Below are 18608 nucleotides of genomic sequence, written 5' to 3'. Positions count from 1 at the left end.
CCAAATGGTCCGTTTCCTCCAGGCGTGCTTGGAGTTGTTCAGCAACCACCCGCTCAATCACCTTGCCCAAGAATGGAAGATTTGAGACTGGGCGATAGTTGGCCAAATTGGCCGGGTCTAAAGATGTTTTTTTAAGAAGCGGTTTAATGACCTTCTCTTTCAGCGGGTCTGGGAAGGCTCCCTCACAGAGGGAAGCATTCACCACCCCGCAAAGCCCATCGCCCAGCCCTTCCCGGCTCGCTTTTATCAGCCAGGATGGGCAAGGATCAAGAAGACAGGTGGTCGGTTTCACTCGTCCAAGCAGCCTGTCCACATCCTCGGAGGTAACAGATTGGAATTGATCCCATATAACAGGACCAGACAGAACTCTAGCACTCTCCCGCCCTGGCCCTGCTCCCACTGTGGAGTCTACTTCCTTCTGAATCTGAGCGATTTTATCTGCAAAAAACTTTGCAAAAGCATTGCAGGAGATCTTGGGGTCCCTACCAGGCCCCGGTGGTACAGGTGGTTCCGATAAACTGCGAACCACCTGAAAAAGTCTCCTGCTGCTGTTTTCTGCAGATGCAATGGAGGCGGCGAAGAAGGCCCTCTTCGCCGTCGCCATTGCCACTTGGTAGGCTCGACGTTGAGCTCTAACCCGTGTCCGGTCTGATTCAGAATGAGTTTTCCGCCACCGGCGCTCTAGCCGTCTCAACGATTGTTTCATCACCCTCAGCTCCGGGGAGAACCACGGGGCTGTCCGAGCTCCATGCAATCGGAGAGGGCGCTTCGGAGCCAGACAGTCAATAGCCCTGGTTAACTCCGCATTCCAGCGTGCCACCAGGGAATCAGCTGAAAGGCCATCAACTTGGGATAAAGCATCCCCTACCACTCTCTGGAAGCCAATTGGATCCATTAAGTGGCGGGGGCGGACCATCCGAATCGGTCCCACCTCCCTGCGGAGGGGAAGGGTTGCGGAGAAGTCCAGTTGCACCAGGAAGTGATCTGACCATGGCACTTCTTTTGTTTCGCTTTTAGTTAATGTCAGATCACCAACATCCGTAGAGGTAAACACCAAGTCTAAGGCATGTCCGTGGCTATGAGTTGGGCCAGACTTATTCAGGGACAGCCCCATGGAGGCCATGCTTTCCACGAAGTCCCGAGCTGCCCCTTGTAAGGTCGTGTCGGCATGGATGTTAAAATCCCCCAGGACAACCAAGCTAGGTGTCTCCAGGAGCATATCCGCCACGACCTGAAGCAGCTCGGGCAGGGAATCCTTGGTGCAGCGGGGAGGTCGGTACACCAGTAGGAATCCTGTACTGCCCCTATTGCCCAACTTCCAGAACATGCACTCAGAAAACTGGGTCTTCCCAATAGGACGCCTGGTGCAGACTAATGACTTCCTAAAAATCACTGCAACCCCCCCTCCCCGCCCACATGACCTGGGTTGCTGTGCGTAAGAGAAACCTGGTGGGCAAGCAGCGGCAAGGACAGGGGCTTGAACCTATAACCCTGAGATTAAGAGTGGCAGGAGAAGCCCAGCCAAATGGGCAGGGGTATAAATAATAAATTATTATTATTACAGTGGTACCTCGGGTTAAGAACTTAATTCGTTCTGGAGGTCCGTTCTTAACCTGAAACTGTTCTTAACCTGAGGTACCACTTTAGCTAATGGGGCCTCCTGCTGTCGCCGTGCAATTTCTGGTCTCTTCCTGAAGCAAAGTTCTTAATCCGAGGTACTATTTCTTGGTTAGCAGAGTCCGTAATCTGAAGCGTCTGTAACCTGAAGCATCTGTAACCTGAGGTAAAAAGGTAAAGGTAAAGGGACCCCTGACCATTAGGTCCAGTCGTGACCGACTCTGGGGTTACGCGCTCATCTCGCTCTATAGGCTGAGGGAGCCAGCGTTTGTCCGCAGACAGCTTCCAGGTCATGTGGCCAGCATGACTAAGCCGCTTCTGGAGAACCAGAGCAGCGCACGAAAACGCCGTTTACCTTCCTGCCAGAGTGGTACCTATTTCTCTACTTGCACTTTGACTGCATGATAATAATAGTAAGGTAAACGGTGTTTCCGTGCGCTGCTCTGGTTCTCCAGAAGTGGCTTAGTCATGCTGGCCACATGACCCGGAAGCTGTAGGCCGGCTCCCTCGGGCAATAAAGCGAGATGAGCACCACAACTTTAGAGTCGGCCACGACTGGACCTAACAGTCAGGGGTCCCTTTACCTTTACCAACTTTGCTATCCCAGCCTGGTCACAGCCATTGTATATCAGGCAAGATGTTAAATAAAAGGCTGGATTATAGTCTCCACTTCCTCCAGGGAACACAGGTCCTCTTCCTTACAGCAACCCTGTGATGTAGATTAAGCTGAGTGATAGTGACTGGCCAAGGAAGGCCACCCAGTAATCTTTGCTGCTAACTAGAGATTTGGACGCAGGCCAAAGTCCCAATCCCACCCCCACAACCTGGTGCCTTTCAGATGTTGTTGGACCATAACTCCCAGCATTCCTCACCATGAGCCATGGTGTCAGGGGCTGATGGGAGCAGGAGACTGACTTAATCTGCAGGGCATGAGGTTGGAGGAAACTGATCTAGCCACTATACCAACTTGGTCTACCAACGGGCTTTTCTACAGGAACAGTGGTTTGAGGAGCACAGTGTCGTGGATGGTACAATGTACAAACCTTGTCCAAGAGCTGGGTTTTCTATCTCAGCTGTCAATATGTTTTGGAAATTAACCAAATCTCTCTCTCTCTCTCTCACACACACACACACACACCTTGCATTACTGCAATATGGAGAAGATTATGATACCATTTTGAGACCAGTCCAGGGTCCACACAAAAGACATGTTTCGTTTTTGTAGCAATGTTTGTTGACTGAAAACTATGCGGTATTGGAAATATTTCCTGCTCTCTTCATACACTAAAAACAAACAAGTGAATGGAACTGGTAGAATCACATACCACCCTACAGGCAGAGTTGCTTCCTTGCCGGAATTGTACAGGCTCAGAAAGAAGTTTATCTTTTTAAACTTCTTGCCAGTATTGGGGCATCAGAATATTTATTTGGAGTGCTTATATGAGCCCTAGGGCAGTTTACAACAAAACTAGACAAGATAAAAACTAAGCGTAACATCCACAAAATAACACAACCCTCAAATACATAACAAATCAACAACCATTTGCTAATAGCAGCAGCAACAAATCAATTAATTTATCCAGTTAGGTCTCTCCTCCTCCACCCAGCCGCCCAAAAAAGTGCACTTAACTGATTGCCTAAAGTTATATTAGGGTTGAGGCCGGGTGCACCTCGATAGAAAAGGCTTTCTCCTGAACCCTCAACACCACACACTTCATCCCGCACAGGAATTACCACGCACAGGAATTACCCCACAGGCATCATCTATTCATCTTAAGGCCAGGAGTAGGCCAGCAAGGAAGATGGCATGCTTGCAGAGAATTTGGGTCACAGGTGTTTTAGGATTTTAGGTGCCAAAGTTCCACCGAAACCAATTTTGTAGTTGAGACTCCTTAGCTGTTGCACACACAGCAGCATTTGCAGTGTGATGTGAATGCATGTGTCTCAGACCTATGAGGAGGCTTAGTGTTAGATCAGACTATTGATCCATCTAGGCTAATAATTTTTTTCTACTCTGCCCAGCAGGACCTCTGTATGGTTTCAGGTAGAGGGTCTTTCCCACCACCGACTTGTACGTGATTGTTTTATAAGTTGAGATGCACAGGATCAGACCTGGGATCTTCTGCAAGCCAAGCAAGTGCTCTGCCACAGAGCTATGGATCCTGCAATACTCCCCCTCCCATCCCCAGGTATTTCCCAGGTCTGCCAACTGAGCTCCTTTTAAAACTAAAGGTAAAGGGACCCCTGACCATTAGGTCCAGTCGTGGCCGATTCTGGGGTTGTGGCGTTCATCTCGCTTTATTGGCCAAGGGAGCCAGCGTACAGCTTCCGGGTCATGTGGCCAGCATGACTAAGCCTCATCTGGTGAACCAGAGCAGCGCACTGAAACACCATTTATCTTCCCGCCGGAGTGGTACCTATTTATCTACTTGCACTTTGACGTGCTTTCAAAGTGCTAGGTTGGCAGGAGCAGGGACCGAGCAACGGGAGCTCACCCCGTCATGGGGATTCGAACCGCCGACCTTCTGATCGACAAGTCTAGGAAGGTCTGCATGCAAGGGATAGATCTTTCCCACTGAATCAAAGGCGCCTCTAGGTTTTTCTCATAACTGAGCAAGCACACCCAGCCTCCATCCCATCCACAATCGCAAAGAAGAGCTTCTAGAAAAGATGGTGCAAGACTCAGGTCCTCCTTTGCAGGCTTCCCACAGAATCTAGTTGGACACTGCGAAGACAGGAAGTGGACTAGATGGGCCTTGGCCTCATTCAGAAGCCATGTTCTTCACAGGCTCTTTTCAGGCTTGTGGGTCAGAAACCAGGCACGCCACACAGTCATACATTTATAAAAGCGTCCCTTGGAAAGGGTTGCCAAATCTTTTTAACAGACAGACAACATGATAGGGTGCCCAAGCAAATCCCAACATGGAAAATGCTTCTGCAGTGTGGACGGATGCCTGCTTGTTGGAAACCTCTTTGGGGGCCAAGAGCCTCTCCAGAGAAACAAAAGGTGGCAAAAGGATTCCCCCAACCCTCCAATCTGACAAGCCACCAGCTTTTCTTGAGCCTCAAAAGAGCGCTAAACCTGGCAATCATGGATCATCTCCCTAAGGGCAGAGCAAAACCCCACCATATGACAGACCTATTTTGGAAACCACACATTGATACATGCTGTAACTGAGGGGGAAAGCTAAAGCAGCCTCCCAATGCTACAGCAACCTCCTGTCAAGCAATGAAAAACAGCCTGGCACGCTGTGCCCTGCTTTTTCAAGAACACTCTCAATGCACTATATGTCCTTCCTCCTTGCTCTTTTCCTCCTGGCATGTACCCGCAGCACTGCTCTGCTGCAGAAAAATATCACACTTATCGAAATCAGCTCTTTATTTTATGCAGGATATTTACAAGGCACTTGATCGAAAAGCTCCCCAAGCAGGATGCAAATAATTACTATGTACTTTTAAATTAGAGACAGCTCCTCTGCTCTGCTCATGCTCTCTCTCTCTCCGTGCTCTACTTTTTTCAATGCAGTCAGCTGAACTATGGAGCAGCCCGGATTCAACTTTACAGAAATTGGGACTTTCCCCCGGCCCTCTTCGCGGGTCAACAACTTAAAAATAAGCTAAACGAAAAGCTTTCCTACCATATGTCCAAAAAGTTTTCCAGAGTACAACTAGCCCCTTTGGCTTTCCAGATCGCTATGAACATCCATGCCTAGGGAGTGGAGGGGGGGTGGGGAGTCCTAAAATTGGCAGGCAACTCCGCACTTTCCCCTCTCCATCATCCCTGCTGAGGATGACGCGCTGGCTGCCCCGGGCTTTTCCTCTCTCTCTCTCTCTCTCTCTCTCTCCCGCACCGCGCACAGTTCCGTCATTACCTCTTTGGCTCCGAAGTTTCCCCGCAAGAGACCCCGCGAAGCGAGCGCGGCTCAGCTTCCCACTTCCAGCCCAGCCCAGGAAAAAGAACATAGAAGGAAGGGGAGGAGAGGAGAGAAGCAATGGGGAGAGGAGGGGTGTCTCTCCCCCCCTCCCCTAGCGCGCAAATGACAGGCTGCGTCCTTGCAAAGCGCCGTTTGCAGGCGCTCTGAAAAAGCAGCAAACAAACACGCACGAAATACTCCAAACAGCCCCTATTTCCTCGCGCCGGAATGCCAGGAATGTCAGCGGAGCTTTTTTACCTACTGCCCAAATCATCGCCGGCTTCTCTGGGTCCTAATGTTGGCCCATGTATTCGCCCCGCCGAGCGCTCTCTCTGGTCTGCCTCTTGCTTTCTCCGTCTCTCTCTGGGCAGATCTTCCTTCTTTCCCTTCGCCAAGCAAGAGCGGTCCCTTGGAAAGGCAGCCAAGGGGTTGGGATTGCCAGCGTAATTCTACCCGCTCCGCGGCCGCCAACCCACACGCTCCAGCAGGGAAGTCGCACATCGCCGCCGCGCGGCGCTTGCCAGGTCCTAGCGCGCGGAAACTCCCCTTTCCGCCCGGGGAAAGTTCCTTTCTCGCCGGCTGGTGGGAAGGACATACCCTCCAGCATTTATCTGGTGCAAACAGGGGCGTCCAATCAATAATAATAATAATAATAATAATAATAATAATAATAATTTTACTCTTTATACCCCCGCCCATCCGACTGGGTTGCCCCCAGCCACTCTGGGAAGCTTCCAAAATATATAAAAAACATAATAAAACATTAAAAAACTTCCGTACACAGGGCTGCCTTCAGATGGCTCTGTGGTGGAATAACCAGTGGGGGGTGCAGGGGGGGGCCGGCCGCACCGGGCGCAACATCTGGGGGTTAGTGTTAGGGGGCACAAATCCACGGGTTAGGGGGCGCAAATCCACGGGTTAGGGGGTGCAAATTACTTGCCTTGCCCCAGGTGCTGACAACCCACACTACACCACTGGGAATAACTCCATGTTGTTGTTTAGTCGTTTAGTTGTGACCCCATGGACCAGAGCACGCCAGGCACTCCTGTCTTCCACTGCCTCCCCCAGTTTGGTCAGACTCATGCTGGTAGCTTCAAGCACACTGTCCAACCATCTCATCCTCTGTTGTCCCCTTCTCCTTGTGCCCTCCATCTTTCCCAACATCAGGGTCTTTTCCAGGGAGTCTTCTCTTCTCATGCGGTGGCCAAAGTCTTGGAGCCTCAGCTTCACGATCTGTCCTTCCAGTGAGCACTCAGGGCTGATTTCCTTAAGAATGGACATGTTTGGTCTTCTTGCAGTCCATGGGACTCTCAAGAGTCTCCTCCAACACCATAATTCAAAAGCATCCATTCTTCGGTGATCAGCCTTCTTTATGGTCCAGCTCTCACTTCCATACATCATTACTGGGAAAACCATAGCTTTAACTATACAGGCCTTAGTTGGCAAGGTGATGTCTCTGCTTTTTAAGATGCTGTCTAGGTTTGTCATTCTCTGATGCAAACAGGGGCGTCCTATTCAATAATAATAATAATGCAAATAATAATAATTATACTCTTTATACCCTGCCCATCTGACTGGGTTGCCCCAGCCACTCTGGGCAGCTTCCAACATCTATAAAAAACATAATAAAACATTTAAAAACTTCCCTACACAGGGCTGCCTTTAGATGGCTCCATGGTGGAATAACTCCATACCCTCCAACATTTATCTGATGAAAATAGGGATGTCCTAAGGCAGGGGTCTGCAACCCGCGGCTCCGGAGCCGCATGTGGCTCTTTTACACCTTTGCCGCGGCTCCGGGGCGGATACTAGGGAGGGGAGGAGGCACATTGTGCGCCCTGACACTCCCCACTGTGGTGGGCGCTGTACTGGCTGTGACGTCGCATGGGGGCGGTGGTGCGTTAGTCACGCAGCGTCCCGACGTCACCTTCCCGCCCACCCGCCCGCTACATTGTAAGGGGCATGTACGCTGGTCACTGTTTTGAAGGGGAGTGAAGAACACACACACAAAAAAAAGGTAACTTGTTAATTTAATGTTTATTTCTATGAGGAGGAGTAATTCTGAGGGGTCAAAAAAAGAAATAATAAAAAAGTGACAAAAAAGTTATTTTTATAATAACGAGTTTTGCGGCTCCCAGTTTTTTTTTCCTTCGGAAATGGGTCCAAGTGGCTCTTTTTGTCTTAAAGGTTGCAGACCCCTGTCCTAAGGAAACGAGGGACATTCTAGGGCCAAACCAGAAACCTGGACGGCTTCTGTAAATTCGGGGCTGTGCCTGGTGTTATGCAAATTACCGGGGGGGCACATCTTTAAAGTTGTTAAATGTTACAAATATTTTGCTTAAATGTATCCTTTCGACTTGACAGCTCAGGGAAGTTACCTAGCTTTAGCAATCATATAAAATCAACTCCTTTGCCAGTTTCCTCCATTTCAACACTATTTTGCCCTTGGAAAAACGACTCTTTTCCCTGCCACCTCCCCTAGCCAGTGAGGACATGTATACACACCTCCTACCCCACGAAGTGCCCAGAGGTGACAATTGCTGAGCTGATTGTTGGCCATGGAAAGCCTAATCCCATCACCAGACTTGCCAAGGGGTTCAGACTTGCAAAGGAAATTCTATTGTACTTTGGTTGGTGGGACTTCAGAGGTGTTTGCCTATGCTAATCTTATACCTGGGTCTTGCCCTGACATATCTGTTTATGCTAATCTTGTACCAAGGACTTGTCTGGATGTTTGCCAAGGTTAAACTAGTGTATCCCCTGTCTACCCTTCCCCTTTGGTGACATGTCAGTGATGTAGCAATGATGTATCAATGCTGTACGAACTGTATTCTGGGATATGGTGGGAAAGTTTTAAAATTCCTCGTCACCCCATCCTCAGGGTTCAATTCCTTTTTGAACCTGTTGCGCAATAAACTTTGATCTTCAGCTATTTGCTCCGGTTGGTGGCTGGACTCCTTCTTTGTTCCGCAGGGACCCACGGGCTCTGCCCGACGAGCAGGGTGACTGAGCAGCCTTTCATCTAGATTTTTCCATAACTCTGGAAAATAGGAACACTTGGAGGGGCAGCATCTCTTGTGGGGTTTTGTGCAGGCTGCAGGAGGAGAGAGACTGGTGGTGGACTCTTATTGTAGAGGTAGAAGGGACCACCAGGCATAGGAGCCCAGGGTCCCTTTAGCACCCCCCATAAAATAATTGAGGGAGCCACCCCAAAAAAGTTGATGGGCATTGCCATTCAAATGGTGACCGTGCACCATATTATGTGATTGATTATGCAGGTATGGGCTTACTTCCCCTCCCTGCAATATTTTATTCAAGTTGGTACACCTGCATGTAGGGACATGGGTGTAGCTAGGGGGCAGGGGGGCAACTTCCCCCGCTAATCAATCAATCAATCAATCAATCAATCAATCAAATAAATAAATAAATAGTAGAAAGATGTTGACAGTTTTTTTTCTGAGCACTTGGAGTCAAAATGTAGCAATAACTTAAAACAACTGTTGAGACATTTCATTACAAATCTGCTAGACAGAGCCAGACAGAGGATGATGATAGGTGGGCGTCCTGCCCCCCCAAAAAAACCCCTGCCTACACCCATGACCAGGATCATCTAGTCCAACCCGCTGCAAGGCAGTAATCTTTTGCCCCAACACAGGGCTTGAATCCACAACCCTGAGATTCAGGGTCTCATGCTCTATTCCAGCAATGAGCAGAGGAAAAATGACTACTGGGAGGACAGCAGAGAGAGGAAATCCCGTTGTGCACCCTCAGCAGCATAACAGGACGCCTTCATCTGCCTCAGCTACAACAAAACACGTCTCTCCTGTATGAGTCTCTGCAGCCACAGCAGGTGCTGAAACTTTCCAACAGTTGGACTTTGGCCCCAAAGGTGCACTTCTCCAGTATCTCCAGAGACAGACAGATTTCCTAACCAACTCTACCACAGCCATATATTTAAAGTATATATTTTCTCCCCGAAAAGAATATTAGGAGCTATAGTTGACCCCTTGCAGAACTACAATTCCCAGCACCGTTAACCAACTCCAGTTCCCAGAATTCTTGGTGGGCAGAGGGAAGCCAAATGTTTTAAATTTGCTTTAAATGTGTGATGTGGGTGTAAGATTACCCCTCACAGAACTACAATTCCTAGCACCCTTAACAGACTACAGATCCCAATATTATTTTTTCTTGGGGGGGGGGGTGCTTTAAACCCAGCAGTATGCTCAGGCTCAGTCCTCATTGGGCTGTTTAAGTTTGGTCATTGGAGGTTTTCAAGCAGAGGTTGTAATGCAGGGAGTTGGATTAGATCACCCTTCGAGTCCCTTCAAACTCCACAATTCTATGATTCTACACATATATACTACCTGAATCTATGATGGAGCGGTTCACAGTATTAATACTTCAATACTCCATAGTTGCAGCCTTGGATTTGTTACGGAAAAATTCCGGGTGCTGATTTTCCTTGCCACCCGGCTCGTCGGACAATGTCCGCGGGTCCTAGCGGAAAAATGAGTTCAGCCGGAGACAGGAGCAATGAACGGAGATCCCAAGTTTATTGCGCAACAGGTTCAAAATAGCATTGAACAGCGAGAAAGGGGTGACATGAGTTTTTGAAACTCCCTCCATGTCCCAGAATACAGTGCAAAACACGTCATGAATACATTAAAGAGAGGTTTGGTTACACAGATTACATCATGAATATATTAAAGGGAGGTTTGGTTACACAGATTAACATATGGAGGAGGGAGGGGGGAATATGCAGAGCTGGAGATATGCACAGATAAACACTTCCTGGGGATGAGAAAACAATGGTCCCAAATATGCATAGTCTGGCACCTGACATTGCCTGGAGGAAAGGCTGATCAGAGCGATTTGACAGGATTAGGGTCTTAACACCTTGCTTGAGGGATTATGCTGGACAGGGGGGTGTGATGGAGTCCTAGAGAAATTGAGCAAACTGGCACGTTGATTTTCTATGAATTTTATAGATTTTAGTCCCTTTTGACATTGACAATTGGAAATAAATTGATATATTGTAGCGAAGAAGAAGGTGAAGAAGACATGCCCCCCCCCTTCCGTAACAGTCCCCCATTCGGAGATAGATTTGCATTAAAGTTCTGTAAGAACTTGTAAATCTTTTCTCCGCACCCTAAATCTCGGTGAAGGTAGGGGTGCCGTGTGAGTGGGAATAGGCCCTAATGGAAAAGGAGGTGGGTTGAGCAGGGCAGCAAAGGAGGGAGCAACACTGACCAATACAATGTACATGCGTGTTATAGATATGCGCTAACTAATAACTTAGTATCTACCGTACCAGAGGTGTGGGTTTATGCAAACCTGAAAGGGACTTGCAAATCATGCCTCTTAAGGCCATTTGCAAGTATAGTAGTGCAGATAGCTGGATATAGGATATCGCGTAAAAGGACACCTGTCGTATTTTGTTTAATAGTGGTCTATGCTTTACATTTAGCAGGAAGGTCCACTACTGACTGAAAAAAAAATGCAGTTTGCTTTGTTCCCCGCCATTTTTGTGTTCTCAGGTGTCAAGGTAGCTCTTCTGTGGTCTCACAGTAGTGGCAATCCCTGGTGAATCCACTTAGGGCTTTCATATTAACCATGTTGCCTGGCACCCATCACAGCTGGCACAGGTTTGGACACGTCCTGAGGGAAATATCCTAGCCTTGGCCATTCCATGGGATTTTATTATTATAGGCTCTGGTCTTGCAGTCATGGGAAGTTGCTCACTTGCACATTAAGGACCAAAAGCTAATTGCAGCCTGGATACACTTGCCCAATTCAAACTGAGTCCAATTTGAATTTATCTTGCCCCATGGTTCTCAACTTCCCAAACCAATCAGTTAAAATAAAACCACTCTTAAAGGGCACTCGTCCAAATAAGTCAATTTAACTCTATAAGGGATGATTCCTGCTAAACCAAAGCATATATACCTTCCTGAAGCTTTTCCTTGGTAAAGTGAGTTTTAGCACATTTTTAAAATGGGTAGGGAAGTTGGCAGAGTGCCAGGTGAAACAACGAAATATGGTTATAAATTCATCTAAGTCTAAACATTGGACTACATAATAGCCTGATCTGTTAAAAGGCATAAAATGTATGAGGATCCTCCACTGGGGTGTAAGGAATAAGACATTAGACATAAAACACTTACACACAAAAATAGCCACAAAAATAGCCCCCCCATTTGTGGAAATGACACACTGTCAGACACATTTCAACATTCCTACGTAATAACACATAATACAAAACAAACTAATTAAATATCAGTTGCATATCTTGAGACATTTGGGATATTTTATATATGTATCTTGAGGTTCAAAAGTCAGAAAATGTCCTTGTAATTCAACTCCACCCCCCGGCAGTCTATATCCTTTGAAAGAGATAGCTGTGGCCACTTTGAAAACTTTGGTGTCTGTTGTTGTGGTGGCGAAGCTTTTCATTAGGTCTGTAGTAACACGCTTGTAGAAGTGATATCCTGTAAGGGCAGGGTGGACTTAAAAGACACAGTTAAAATAATAAAACACACACACAAACACACACAATGACCTATGAGGAACCAAAATAAATAAATGCTAAGACACAGAATTTTAAGAAATCCGAAGTAACAATGAAAATAAAAGAGTGTTTCTTGATGTGACAACATCGGCTAGAATGTTAAAAGCAAAATACTGGAAAATGACTTAATGGCAATTTAAAGTTGTGCAAGTACCTTGAACTAGCCAAATGACAGAATTAATAAGAAATGCTCAGGCAAAAGGTAAACAAATACCATTCCACAAACAATGTTTGGTTATGCTTCGATTAATTTCATAGACCATGGAAAAACGGATTAAATAAATGGAAACAGATTATTTGTAACTTTAAAAGTGTCAAAGCCACAAAGAGATGGAAGTCACTACTACAGCAGGGATTTCACAGAACAGAAAGAAAGTTGTTGTGGGAGGAAAAAGGGACAAACACTTTGTTATCGGGGTTCACATATCCTGTTAAAAGGGAAAATTATTTCATGTGAGAAGCCTGTCAGGAAATGCTGTTCCTAAAATTGCACATAAACAAAGTCTGTGACTTAAATCCCATTGAGGGGTGGAATGCTTTGATATTTACCTGTGAAAAGAATTTGGCATGTTAAGATTTCAAACTTTGGACACATTAAGGGTGATTTCTCTCAATGGTTCCAAGTTTTACATAAACCTCCTCTCCCCCCCTCTACAGTTCCCCCTCCTTCCTCTCTCTCTCTCTTTTTCCTATCTCTTTTTTTTTTTTTAAGCTGATCTAGTCTCTGTGCATGTGTGGAGTTCATGTCTCAGCAAATCTTCTATACTACTGAAATGTCGCATCTTTTGGCAAAATTAGAATTTGAATAAGGGAAGGGTAAGGAGGAGTAGATTTTAAAAGAGGGTTAGATTTAAAACAAAAAAGAGAAACTGAGCAATTGAAGTATTCACCAACAAAAGCTAGCAATTTCAGCCCAAGCAAAGTGACTGCTTCCTTTATGTACAGGAAAGGGCTAATATCCCTCTGGCCATTTGCGGAACAATGCCACGCCCTTATATATGGGAAAAATGGCCAGAGAGTCAGAATTCATAGGATTTTTTTCTTAACATTCTAAGTTATTTCGGCCTTCCCATTTGCAGACAAAAATTTTTCCTGCCCCTTTATTTACAGGATTGGTCAAGGCCCATATGTATTTGTATGTGTTTAAACTTTGAATTGACTTTGAAGTCTGATTTTTAAATAGTAGACAAAATGATAAACACTGTAATCACTCAAATGCTTGATATTACCAGTTGTGCTTCAAAACATCACAGCTTCACCTCTCACCTTTTAAAACTAAAGAGCAAAGCTAGGCTGAATTTCAACTCCATCACCACACCAGAATTAAGAATTACCCTGCAATGCTTGCGGACACATGTCCTTCCACACAGCCACAAATTGGGAGAGTTGAAAGGGACCCTAGGGTCATCTAGTCCAACCCTCCAAAATATGGGGTTCACAGCAAGATTTCACAGCAAGATTTGTACTACCAAAGAGACACACACATACTTATGTACACAGGCACTACTGGGGAAGAGAGCACACTCAATGCTCCTATCATGTACTAAGGAAGAGGAAAATAAAAGTATCCAGTTTTATACAGACCCCTCTAAAGGAAGAACAGTTTCCTAAGATAAGATAGGAAGAGAATCTGGGAGAGAATATTTTATAAGCATAGGGTTATTTCAGTTGATATACCCACTCAAATAATAGAACCAGTCCTGGATTTGATTTAATGTCTCTGAACTACGATTTTTAAATAACGATATAAAGGAAGGTGAGATGTCGGGTACTTTTAGCAAAGAATGTGCCCCCTTCCCTTGTTGAAGGAAGCTCACTCAGGAGTAAATTCACTTGGCACAGAAGTAAGAGGGGGGGGGGATCTGAAAGAGACAGAACCAAGTGGGGGAGGTAATTTCCAATAAGAAGCCAGGAAACCCTAGTTGATCTTGTATCAGGACTGGACTCTATAGATAGACAATTGTTGTCTATCAAAGCTTCTACCTTTTATGTGCTTCATGAAATAAATATACTGCATTTTAGCTTGAGAGAGCAGTTGTGCTCAACTACGCTTTTGCAGCAGAAACATCTAATTCACATTAGAAACATTCACATTCCAGAAACATTAGAAACATTCACATTCCAAAATAGACTGTAGACTCACAATCTGAAAAGTTGCGGCAAAGCAAGAGGTGGGGTAAACATTTGCACCCTTCATTCTCATTTGGTCTTATTTAAGACTGATAAGGTCCAGCATGGCTTCCTTAGTTTTAAAATTTTGAAGCAAGCTTGCAGTTTAAACTATGCGCGCTTAAGAAAGGCAGTCTGTCAGAGACAGAAGGAACAGACAACACACATAACAGACAACATGTAAACACACATATTCTCATATATGTATTAACACACAACACACATAACAGACAACATGTAAACACACATATTCTCATCCTTTAGTTGGTTATTGCAAGGAGTTGGGCTGCTTCCTTTAGCTTCATTAAATGAAATTAGTAGGAAGGTCCCACATGGTTTTAAGAGCCTCCTTGCCTCTTCAAACACCACCAGTTAACCAAACTGGCAGGGCTCACAATGCTTAGTTGACTGGGTACCCCTTTATATATAAGCATGCGTTGTTGTTGTTGCTTTTGTTGTTGTTTTCTTTTGGGGGGGATAGAGAAGGGAGAAGGAGAGGGGTTGATTAGGATTTGGGTAACTTGTACAGGGGGCTATAGTAAAGAGGGGTCTTTCGTCGCTTGGCGACTTCCTTAGTGGGTTTTTAAAGAGCTCTAGCTATCCGGTTCCTTATATTTCCTTCCTATTTCCTTAGTCAATAACCTGGGGTCCTTTTCCACTCTGCCGATCCTGCCCAATTCCTCATGGGCTATCCCTCCTGGCAACCTCCTACCTATCGCCACAATCTCAGGAAAAGGGGCCCTACTGAACGCCCGCGCTGTGCGGTGCCAGATCGGGTGATCCCTGGATAGAGTTTTGAACCGAAAATCCCCCTTGCTTTTGGAAGCGGGCTCACGCACGCTACACGTGTTACGTGGCACCGACCAGTGAGGCTGGGATTGATACAGAAAGCCAGACCCCTTCCTGCCCCCTCCGTAAGGGCGCTCGGGAAGTTCGGAAGAAGAATTCCAGACCCTTGCTTCAACTGAGAGAGTCCGTTGCGGGGAGTCGGCTGTCTTTCCAAGCCGGGTCTCTCCGTCTTATTTTCGGACCCCCAATTGGTGCAGCTGACTGGAGGGTTTGAGAGGAGAAAGAGATAGAGCTCAGAACCCCCTTTTGGGTTGAGCAGCAGTCCACGGTCTCTCTCACCAATTGGACCAAGAGACAGGCGAGAAGGAGCGATAGAGAGGAGGGCAGAGAATTCAGTTGCCAGGAGATTTCCACCCCTTTCCCACCAGTGCACTGGATTTTTCCTTTTCCTTATACTCACGTGTCTTCTATGATGATCCCGGGATTGATGAATAAGCCGGCTGGATCCCTCTTTGCTCCCCGGCTGAACTCCTGGGGCTTTTGATTACCGCCCGGAAGATGGCCGGGGGTCCAAAGGATCTTCCCAGGCAAAATGGCCTGGTGCCGGCTGAAGATTTCGGGGCCCCCGGTCAGCAACGCGGGAGAACCGCAAAGCCCCACGTGGGGCGCCATCTGTTACGGAAAAATTCCGGGTGCTGATTTTCCTTGCCACCCGGCTCGTCGGACAATGTCCGCGGGTCCTAGCGGAAAAATGAGTTCAGCCGGAGACAGGAGCAATGAACGGAGATCCCAAGTTTATTGCGCAACAGGTTCAAAATAGCATTGAACAGCGAGAAAGGGGTGACATGAGTTTTTGAAACTCCCTCCATGTCCCAGAATACAGTGCAAAACACGTCATGAATACATTAAAGAGAGGTTTGGTTACACAGATTACATCATGAATATATTAAAGGGAGGTTTGGTTACACAGATTAACATATGGAGGAGGGAGGGGGGAATATGCAGAGCTGGAGATATGCACAGATAAACACTTCCTGGGGATGAGAAAACAATGGTCCCAAATATGCATAGTCTGGCACCTGACATTGCCTGGAGGAAAGGCTGATCAGAGCGATTTGACAGGATTAGGGTCTTAACACCTTGCTTGAGGGATTATGCTGGACAGGGGGGTGTGATGGAGTCCTAGAGAAATTGAGCAAACTGGCACGTTGATTTTCTATGAATTTTATAGATTTTAGTCCCTTTTGACATTGACAATTGGAAATAAATTGATATATTGTAGCGAAGAAGAAGGTGAAGAAGACATGCCCCCCCCCTTCCGTAACAGATTCAAACAGAAATCAAGCATTGCTCTGACTCTCTCCAGCTTCCCAGTCTGCAGCTTTTCTTCCAGTTTCTAGCTCACATCCCTTCACTCTCAGCTCTCAACTCTGCGTTTGTCCTTCTAACTACCTGCAAGTTGAGGCAGGGGCCTCTGTTGTTTAGTTGTTTAGTCGTGTCCGACTCTTTGTTACTCCATGGACCAGAGCACACCAGGCACTCCTGTCTTCCACTGCCTCCCGCAGTTTGGTCAAACTCATGCTGGTAGCTTCGAGAACACTGTCTAACACTGTCCAACCATCTCATCCTCTGTCATCCCCTTCTCCTTGGGCCCTCCATCTTTCCCAACATCAGGGTCCTTTCCAGGGAGTCTTCTCTTCTCATGAGGTGGAGGTGGCCAAAGTATTGGAGCCTCAGCTTCACGATCTGTCCTTCCAGTGAGCACTCAGGGCTGATTTCCTTCAGAATGGATCAGTTTGATCTTCTTGCAGTCCATGGGACTCTCCAGATTCTCCTCCAGCACCATAATTGAAAAGCATCAATTCTTTGGCGATCAGCCTTCTTTATGGTCCAGTTCTCACTTCCATACATCACTACTGGGAAAACCATAGCTTTAACTATAAGGACCTTTGTTGGCAAGGTGATGTCTCTGCTTTTTAAGATGCTGTCTAGGTTTGTCATTGCTTTTCTCCCAAGAAGCAGGCGTCTTTTAATTTCATGACTGCTGTCACCATCTGCAGTGATCATAGAGCCCAAGAAAGTAAAATCTCTCACTGCCTCCATTTCTTCCCCTTCTATTTGCCAGGAGATGATCTTGCACAGAGCCGTTTCCTTCATTCCCTTAATGGCCCATCACCCAGGCTATTACCTCACGAAGAAGCTAGCCTGGCTATTCCAAGAATTAGAAGAGGGCCCAAGCATTCAGGCTAACCTCCCCCCATTGCATGACAATACTTTCAAGAATATATTTGAAAAAGAGTGGTGTTTTGTAACTTTATTTGTTACAGGATTTCTTTTCATTCATTCATTCAAATGAATGGAAACAGCACTGCTGTTCCAAAAACCCAAAAACAGTTTGAAACGTCATCTTCTGCCCTTCTAATGATAGAACTGGCTTTGCACATTGCATCCTCAGAGGGGCCCTTGCAATATAAAATCTCTCCGTCAGTACATTCCCTCCCTACCCTAATTAATGATGAACATTTTGCTAGCTACATTTATAGTTAGAGGGTGGCATCAAAAGAGTCACTTACCATCCTTTTCACCCCATCACGGATCTAGCGAAAGAGTGCTGCTTATTCCCAACTAATGACAAACCTCATTTCCCCGTCCCCAAGAAACACAGCTCGCCGCAGCACATCTCGCGGCAAAAGCAATCTGCCGGCTGAAATTGCGTCACGTTGAAGAGTCAAAGGAGCTCCTCACTGCATGCCTTGTCCCACAGTAGCTCCAAAGTTCCGTCTGCAAGAAGTGTTTAAAGCGAGCCTGGCTACCACATGGCCCATTGGCACCCGAATCTGGTAGGCACTGAAAGAGACCTTGTATTCCACCCCTAAAATTAATAGCCGCCGCGAGATCTTTTGCCATGGTGATGAATGTACATATTTATAACATATCTGCCTAATGCGCCTTCTCCTAACGTACAGGGCTGCTGCTGCAAAGAGCACCGAAAAAAAGTCACCGCACATCTGTTTTCTCTATTTGGATGTGAAGAGCGCCCCTTTCTTACTTTCTTTTAATAATTTGACCTCTTTTGTTTCTGACAGAGGATGCTGTCAGACACAGCACTGGCTCCTTGGATTCATTCCAAGCTCAGATGAGGTCAGAATGTGAGAGGGGGAAGGGGGGAAAAAGCCAGTTCTCACAGCTGGGTGGCCACTAAATAATCTGAGCAAACAGCTTGGGGGAGATTTTTTTTTTTTTAAAGAACATCAAATGGAATTAGATTTCTAGTTGTGCTGCAATGAAAATCACAAAGGCTTTAGCTTCCGACTCTTCTTTGTGCACATCCACACTGGCATCTGGCTCTGTTCTGCATCAGCTGCAGAGGACCTCTACAGGATACTGACTGGAGGGATCATTACTGCAACTGCTCTGCCTCTGTTGGGTTAGGAGAGAAGCTGAGAATTCAGACTCTCGCCAGTAAGAATGGCTCAGTTTGCATTTCAATGCAAACCTACCTATTTTGTACTTTATGGACCAATAGGCAAACCAGGTGGCGCTGTGGTCTA

At 46.4% G+C, this 18608-nt stretch overlaps 1 protein-coding gene across 7 annotated transcripts in view; it reads right to left on the bottom strand.

Moving 5' to 3' along the window:
- AMOTL1 (angiomotin like 1) overlaps window positions 1-18608 on the bottom strand; it is a 92828-nt gene that overhangs the window by 49488 nt on the left and 24732 nt on the right. Inside the window, exon 1 of one of the 7 annotated variants that reach the window (XM_079973491.1) lies at window positions 5790-6005. The exons of 4 other annotated variants lie outside the window; for them this stretch is intronic. In XM_079973491.1, the coding sequence (XP_079829617.1) occupies window positions 5790-5805 (16 nt within the window). In that variant the 5' untranslated portion in view covers window positions 5806-6005. Of the gene's footprint in view, window positions 1-5489; window positions 5606-5789; window positions 6006-18608 lie in introns of those variants that run through there. 2 more of the 7 variants (XM_079973494.1, XM_079973490.1) reach the window with 2 other exon arrangements.

The sequence above is a fragment of the Podarcis cretensis genome (assembly GCF_951804945.1).
Source record: "Podarcis cretensis genome assembly, chromosome: 4".
Lineage (NCBI taxonomy): Eukaryota > Metazoa > Chordata > Lepidosauria > Squamata > Lacertidae > Podarcis > Podarcis cretensis.
The sequence above is the reverse complement of the archived record's forward strand: the minus strand, read 5'-3'. Positions and strand labels throughout refer to the sequence as shown.